The sequence below is a fragment of the Apium graveolens genome, chromosome 1, assembly GCF_009905375.1.
Source record: "Apium graveolens cultivar Ventura chromosome 1, ASM990537v1, whole genome shotgun sequence".
NCBI classification, from domain to species: Eukaryota; Viridiplantae; Streptophyta; class Magnoliopsida; order Apiales; family Apiaceae; genus Apium; species Apium graveolens.
The window spans coordinates 72894518-72902917 of NC_133647.1; the positions used below are offsets into that span (position 1 = coordinate 72894518).

The 8400-nt window shown below is 36.8% G+C and overlaps 2 protein-coding genes across 2 annotated transcripts; both read left to right on the forward strand.

Moving 5' to 3' along the window:
- The first annotated feature begins 1509 nt into the window (after window positions 1-1509).
- On the forward strand, window positions 1510-4397 carry LOC141664296 (uncharacterized). Its single transcript, XM_074470220.1, has 3 exons — window positions 1510-1866; window positions 1976-2051; window positions 2834-4397. Exons 1-3 carry the CDS (start codon window positions 1837-1839, stop codon window positions 4234-4236), a joined length of 1509 nt encoding a protein of 502 aa, XP_074326321.1. The 5' UTR covers window positions 1510-1836; the 3' UTR covers window positions 4237-4397.
- Window positions 4398-5588: 1191 nt separating this feature from the next.
- Window positions 5589-7066, forward strand: LOC141664308 (gamma conglutin 1-like). The gene has a single exon (XM_074470231.1). It carries the CDS (start codon window positions 5686-5688, stop codon window positions 6973-6975), a length of 1290 nt encoding a protein of 429 aa, XP_074326332.1. The 5' UTR covers window positions 5589-5685; the 3' UTR covers window positions 6976-7066.
- The last annotated feature ends 1334 nt before the right edge of the window (window positions 7067-8400 follow it).

Sequence of the window (8400 nt, forward strand, 5' to 3'; positions counted from 1 at the left end):
TAGGAGGAGGATTTCTCCCCCTAGGAGGTATGTGGGGTCTGGTGGCTTGGTGAGCCTCCAAATCACGCCTCAGCCTTTGGATTTCAGCCTCATGAGCCCTGATCTTTTCCTGCACTTCTTGGGGATTCACCCATGGGGTGCTTTGGGGGCGTTGCCTTCCATCGGCCATTGGCTCTTTTCCAGGACGCCTCCTTCTCGGGGCCACTTCATCATCCGAAGATTCGGAGTCTCTCTCAGTGTATGGACCAGAAAATTCCCGATCCTCAGGGATAGGATCCAAACCTCGTATATAGGGGGGCGACCGCCCTCGTGCTTCACTTCGCCCAGCATATCCGCTTCCTCCAACCTCAGGGTGAAGGGGCATCCCATAAGGGGGGTTAGTAGTAACAACAGTTGAATATTCATACCCGACGGGTCGAGAATTCACAGGTATATGTACTTGTTGAACTTGAGGATTCGTACCTTGAATAGTCGGGGGAGTTGTCCCTTGTGGCTGAGGTTGAGTTGCCCCTGTCTGGGCTTCCCCCTGAGTAGATGCATAAGTTGAATGGGGAGGAACCTCCACGGTTGATGAAATCACCTGGGTTGTCTCTGATGGTGTTCCTTCCTCTAGAGCTCCAATTGTTCTCCGTGTTCTCGCCATGGTTGTTGTTTTTCCCACAGACGGCGCCAAATGTTATGGATAAAAAGCTAAGGTTATTATTTGCTGTATTTATTACTAAGATTCGGGAGCTCAAGGCCTTTAATGGCTGCTCTCGTGCTTCGTGACTCAATCTGCCTTTACGAGATGCCTACGTATCTCTGTGAATTAGAGAATCAAGCCAAAAAACGTAGTTCTGATTTGTGGGGTGAGGCCCCTTATATAGATGTTGGTGGTCCTTGAATTGGACTTGGTATAGGAGACTTGGTGGGCAAGTCTCATAATTAGAATGGACTTTGGAGTCCTAGATAGTAGGAAACTGATTCCTTATCCTTTTAGGTCCCCTTGAGGATAATCTATAAGGATTTATATCCTTATCAGGACTCTTCTCAATAGCTGATTTTTCCCTTATTAATTAATTACGAAATTAATTAATAATCAGGGCTTTTGGGCCTCTTTTATTCCATCAGACCTGATCTGGTCCATCAGGCTTAACCTTTCTGGTCTGAATATCATACATCTTCTTATTGGGCCTATCAGCCCATTAATTATAAAATCAGGACTTATTTATCCCTATCAGTAATTGTATTAGTTTTGATTTAGAGTTAATAGTCCGGAAATGCGGGCTGTTACAGTCAAGAGCGGGCTGTTAGAGGAACTTATTTCTCACATGCTTAAAACATATATTAATCTATGAAATATACCAATTAAATCATTCATAAAGAAAATTCGGGCCGATAAAACATGATATCTAATCTCAATTTCTCCTTTAATATTTTTGAAGTCGAAAACACAGCAAGAAGAAAGTGTAAAATATCTAGTTGTCAGAGTCAAATCTAATGAAGCAAGCAATTCAAACACAGGCAGAAGCCTAAATATAAAGGTGATGTCCAGCTGCTACTCCCTATAAATCCAACTCTTTTTTAAGTAGTACAGTATTGTTTTCTAACCCACCTTCGTACTTCCTTTCCTACCTGATTCCCTCATCCCCTCTACCTTATATAATACTGCTTAAATATCTACTTACATTATTTGTGTCTATCTCTCTACTAAAAAAACCATTGAATCTTTTTGGTTGGAACAGCCCAACAAAGCAAGCTTCCTAGGAATACTTTTGTGGAGTGTTTTATACATTTACTTGTTGGTCTCTTTTTCGTTGTTTGTAGTTTGAGTTACTCAGTCAGATCTTAACAGGGATGAATAAGCAAGATATGATGAAGATGCAGGTACTTGCTCTTTTGTACTACTTCACTCTTTTTCTTCTTGTTCTTGTGATGTTGTACAGCAACTTTTGTGTTTTAACTCATTTTCTGTGTGTGTATGTTTTTAATGTAGAGCTGTGTGCTTAGAGTGAGCATACACTGTGATGGTTGTAAACAAAAGGTCAAGAAGCTGTTGCAGAAAATGGAAGGTATGTGTGTGATTCCTTTTCTGTGTACTACTCTATTTATCAGTCATGTTTGTTAACATTTTTTTAAAAAAAAAAATAAAAAAATCCTTGTTTCTTCTTGCACTAATGAGCTTTGTCCCAGTTCCCAGATTGTAACTATTTTTATGAAGTGTTAACTCCTTAGTAATGATATACTATATGTCTTGTAGTGTCAGATCATGTTAAAGCTTTTAGATTGGTATTTCTCAGCTCATTATTGTAGGTTTATTTTTTAATTTTTTTTTTGAAAACAAGGATTGTAAGCTTGAGTTTAACAAGAAAACAAGAATCAGTTTTCTTGCAGTTCACAAGAGTACCACTTTTTTAGACTCAACTACTAAATTCTTCATTTATATATGTAGATATCTTGAATAATAATCACTCAGACAATATCTTTTGAAATTAGAAATATATTAATTCAGGAAAAGAGTACCAAGCTCTGGGTTTTGCACTGATGAGCCGTGTCCCAGATTCTAACTTTTCTGAATGAAATAATTAACTTCCATAATTATATTTCTCGTAATATCATTTGTAGGCTTCTAATTTACATGTTTTCGGGCGTATTTTTTAAAATATTTCCTTAATTTTTTTAATTTAAAAGGACAGTTATGTAGAGTCAAGTTCTGCACATATGAGTTATGTTACAGTTCAAAGGATTTCTTTGAATCGAAATTATCATGTAAAAAAGTGTTAAATATCTTTCTATAATGCTTGTTTTTTTTGTAATTTATAGCATATTTTATTTTTTTGAAATTTGTCTCTAGGGGTGTATTCTGTAAGCATAGATTCAGAACAAGGGAAAGTAACTGTGGCAGGAAATGTTGATCCAACTACACTAGTTAAAAAGCTAGTGAAGTCGGGGAAACATGCTGAGCTATGGGGTGGAGCACAAAAAGGCTCAAACAATATTATGATGAATAATATGTTCAAGAATATGCAGCAGATGGACAATGGTAATAAGAAAGGTGGGAAGGACAACAACAACAACAATAAGTCTCAACAAAAGGGCGCCAACGATCAACTAAAGAATCTTCAACAACAACAAGCTCAGCTCCAACAGATACTGCAACAACACGGAAAGGTGTCTAAGGATTTCAAGATGCCTTCCAAGGATCAGAAAACAGTTAAGTTTGATTTTCCGATGGATGATGGTGAAGATAGTGATGAGTATAGCGATGATGATTATGATGACGATGATGAATATGATGAGGAGGAGGATGATGAGGAGTTTGGTGGTCATGGTTTTGATGATCACCGGAATATTCATAAGATTCAAGAAAATAAGATGAAAGGAGGAATCGGGATGGTGATGAATTTTGGTAGTAAAAAGGGAGGATTTGATCTGCCTATAGATGTTAAGGGTAAAAAAGATGGAAAGAGGGATGGTAAAAAAGATGGAAAGAAGGATGAGAAGAAAGAGAAGGATGAGAAAAAGAAGGGTGGGTTTTCATTCAAAAGCTTGATTGGGAAGACTGATGGGAATAAAGATGGTGGTAAAAAAAGTGGTGAATTTGGTGGAAAAGATAGCAAGAAGGGTGGAAAAAACAATCAAGGGGGTAAAAAATTTGATGGTAAAAATTTTGGAGGTAAAAATGATGGTGGTAAAAATAGTGGGAAGATGCAAGGAGAAGGTAAGGCTAACAATGGAGGAAAAAACAAAGGTGGTGATGGCCACAATAATGGTGGTGGACCTGGTGGGGATCAATATATTAATGTGAAAGGGGCTGCAAAGCATGATGGTTTTCATGATATGAAGACTCATAATGCTGGTAGGACAATGGGACAGATGGGAAATATGGGTCAAATGGGGAGTTATCCAATGGGTAACCACCCAATGGATCAAATGGGGAATCAGATGGGCCAAATGGGTAATTATCCGATGGGGAATTATCAGGCAGTTCAAGGCCATCCGGCCGCAGCTATTTCGGGTGGATATTATCAAGGAATGGGGCAGGGGAACCCTTACAATCAACAACAACAGTATATGGCGGCGATGATGATGAACCAGCAGCAGGCAGCTGGAGGAATGTACAATCCGCCAATGTATGGGCGGCCGCAGCATGCAATGAGCTACAGTCCACCACCACCGATGATGCCGCCTCATGTCAATGATAATATAACCCACTACTTTAATGATGAAAACACTGATAGTTGTAGTATTATGTAAAAATTGTCAAGGGAGTAGCTGTAATCTGTAATAGTTTTGCAATATTGGGACTTATGAATGTGTAATTTTGTGCTAGAGGAGTGACTCTTACACAAATAGTAAGATAATTAAGCAAAAGTTGTGCCTTTGTTGAATGGAAATGGGATAGATGTTGTTTCTAATTGTTTGGCAGTTTAAATGCTTTTACCAATTTACAATAGAATCTACAGAAGGGGTTGAGTTTGTAATAGTAGATATTTACAAAGACAAAGTTTCCAAGATTCACCCACCTTGTTCGTGATTCATCCCTGCTCCATGAGGGGACTATGTACAAATTTGTACATTCTTACAAAGTTGAGTTATAAGATAATCTTATCTTGAGGCTTGAGTAGTTTAATTGAGGTGGACTGGATGTCTTAATTATGAACATGTGGGTGGATCTGCAATAATGGAGTTACAACTCACAACCCAAAATCAATTCTAAATTCAATGCTTGGTCATCAAAGGGCCAACAATTGACATTTCTAAATTCTACAACAAAAAAGGAGTAGGAGTTGTATGTAATTAAAGGGCCATGGAGGGTTTTTTGTGTTGCAAATTTGAGTGCAATGTGCATATTGAATTTAGTACTAGTAGTACCAGTGGTTTAGGTATTTTTAATTTTTAGTGCAATGGCTGGGTTGGGTAAGAGAAAAGTCAGTTGAAAACCCAAGGACAAATAATGAAGTGAGCAGACAATTAATTGGGTGTACTACTTTGTTTCGAGTATTTAAACAAGCACTGGGTTACATGGCTGGCTAAAAGAGTCAACTAGACCTCTGTACTTCCTCAATTTAATTTAATTTTGGTAAATCCTAGGGTATCACAATGATCATGTACCCTGTCCCCCACGTTCTTAAGTACTAGTACTATTTTATAGTACAAGTATTCTTTTTTCCAGGAATATGATTCCATTTCGAACATCATTAGTTATTTTTTACTTTGAAATCTTATGTTCAATATTTTCAGAGTTTTGGACACTGGAGTTTGGACTATTAAAAGACCAAAAATTACAAAAAATCTCAACTCTTACATGGGCCTTGTAAGCAGTATATAGTTTGGGCTAATTATTGCCAAAAAAGAAGACCTGATGGTCCTAGACATAATAAAAAAAAAAAACAAGCTAGGATCAGCTCACAACAAGCAGTCAAGTCTATCCTCAAACCCGCCGTATACAACTAAACAAAACTCATGCAGGAGCTAAGCTAGCTTCATCTTCCTTGTTGTTAAGAGATAATCACCAATATTTCTATCCCTTCATGCACAGCTTCACCTTTAACATCACAAACACCAAAACTTTCTATATCAAGACAAATCTTCTTTTGTCACTGCTTTCGATATGCATGCCAAGTGAAGCACGAAAATCTTGTGAAATACAAGTTGTATATAATACCACCATACTTATCATTACATTTCCACAGCTTCTATACAATGACTACTTCAATCCTTAAGCTTTTGCTACTCATCTTCTCCATTCTATCACCGGTTGTCCTGTCCAAATATCGACTTCCCTTTCAGCCTAACGCGCTTGTGCTTCCCGTGACTAAAGACACTGCCACGGCTCTCCATGTCACAAATATTCACAAAGGAACTCCTCTTGTAGCAACTCCACTTCTTGTCGATCTAAACAACAAATTTTTGTGGTTCAATTGTGAAAAAAACTATACATCTGCAACCTATCAGTTTCCATTGTGTCACTCCACTCAGTGTGCAAGGGTTGGTAATCATTACTGCCACAAATGCTCAGCTCCGGCCAGGCCAGGTTGCCATAACGACACATGTGGCGTCATGAATACAAACCCCCTTACCCACTGGAATGTCTTAGGTGAGCTAGGCCAAGATAGCGTCTCCATTCAAGTGGGTCGTGGGCAAAATTCTGGTCTGTATGTAGATGTCCCTCAGTTCATCTTTTCATGTGCACCGTCTAGGTTACTGGGAGAGGCATTACCGACAGATGTAGTAGGAGTAGCTGGATTAGGACACAATTCAGTTTCTATACCACACCAACTTGCTTCACATTTCGGATTTCGACCAAAATTTGGCTTGTGTCTCACCTCATCCAACACACGTAATGGGGTCATTTTCTTTGGGAAAGGACCTTATGAGCTGGATCCTGGAATGTCTACTGTTTCACGTCCGATAGTAGGATACACTCCAATAACAATCGGCCACAGAGGAGGGTACCATATACAAGTGACTGCAATAAGCATAAACAACAAACCTCTCCCATTCGACATGTCTTCTTTTTTCAGAAATAAACGAGGCTCCTTCGTCAAAGCTTTAATTAGTACAACAACACCTTATACCTCTCTACATCACTCAATTTTCATGGCTACAACAAAGTTTTTCGCTGATCAGCTCTCTTGGGCGCCTCAAATTCAACCTCCAATCTCTCCTTTTGGTGTGTGTTTCAACTCGAGTTACATATCAGGTTCTTGGATGGGGCCTGCAGCTCCGAGTATCAACCTTGTTTTGAGAAATGGAAATGTTAGCTGGACAATATCCGGAGCAAACTCATTGGTGCTGGCAAGACCAAATATTTACTGCTTAGGGTTTGTGGATGGAGGAATAAGGCCTAGAGATCCGATTGTCATTGGCTCTTACCAGTTGGAAAATAATCTTCTTGAATTTGATCTCGCAAGGTCTAGGCTTGGATTTAGCAACTCCTTGTTGCTTAAACGTACCAGTTGTGCTACCTTTAACTTCACCTCTACTCCTTAGATAAATCACCTGTGTGTGAATCAACTTTTACTATTTGCTTTTACTCTGTAATCTTAGCATGAAATAATGTTTGAGATCTTTGTTTAGTTTACTTGCTACTTTCTTTTAGCTAGTTCACATCTTAATATGTTTCTGGCATGGCGGGATTTCTATCGAGATAACAAGATCCTCATTAGTTGACAAAGCACCCACAATACTCAAAAATTCATACTTCTTCTGTCCCACTCATTTTTGTACTCACACACATTTTAAAGCTATCATAAAATATAATTCTATAATTTATTTTTAAAATTTCTATTTCTATATAAAAATTTAAATATTAATTTTTTATCTTAAAAAAATATATTTAAAATTATTTAGGAAATAATACTTTACGAAAATATTAGAATGCGTGCCGATCCACCTCCTTAATATAAAAAACCTATAAGAACACATTAACATTGATTAATGATAGTAATAACAATGGAAGTTTAGTACAATGAAAGGTAATTCAATTGTTTTTAGGCTTACAGCAACTCCAACAAATTACTTGAATTTTTTCTAGAAATAATATAATTTAGTTGACTCCTAATCATTTAGGATCCAAAATTTCTTATCATCTTCAATAACATCTTTATTCCCAACTCTTAATTTATAATAACTTTACAACCCGTGCCATTCACGGATCTTCATTAATATTTTTATATTATATAAATTATAATATATTTTTTTAATTAATATTAGATAGAATATAATTAATGAGATTATGATCATTAACCTTATTAGTATATTTATAAATAATAATATTTATATTTATTGTTGACAGGATTCAAAACTGAAATTTGGATAACATTTAAATAATAATATAAATATTTGTTGTTGGTGGGGTTCGAATGTGAGAGTTTGAGTAGTGTAAATAATAGTATAAATATTCGTTGTTGGCGGGATTCGAACCTAGAAACCTGAGTAGTGTATATTATTTTTGTATTTGGATGTAACAGTCCTGATCATTTGATTCAAAAGATCTGACTGTCATAAATGGAGATAACCAAACCAACCAGAAAAAGAGTATATCAAAATATAACTCGTATAGATTTTATTAATAAATGTACTTGTTATATTGGAAAAGAGATATATGATATTAGTAAAAAATTGAATATAATTAATGTGTATGAATAATGAAAAAAAAAGAGGAGAGAGACTACTAAATGAGAGGAGAAAAAATTGGCTCCTCGATATTTTGAGGAAGAGTTAGGAGGCTCTTGAAATTTGGGTACTCAAAATTGAAGTTTGAAGTGAGGAGTCGTTTCTTACTCGTGAGTTTTTTTGAAAAAAGAAGTGATATATATTAAACCTAGAGGTTTGTTTATAACACCGGATACAAGAGAATCGATGCAACAATGAACTAAACAATACTATTTCTAAAAAACAACTAGAACAAGTGTA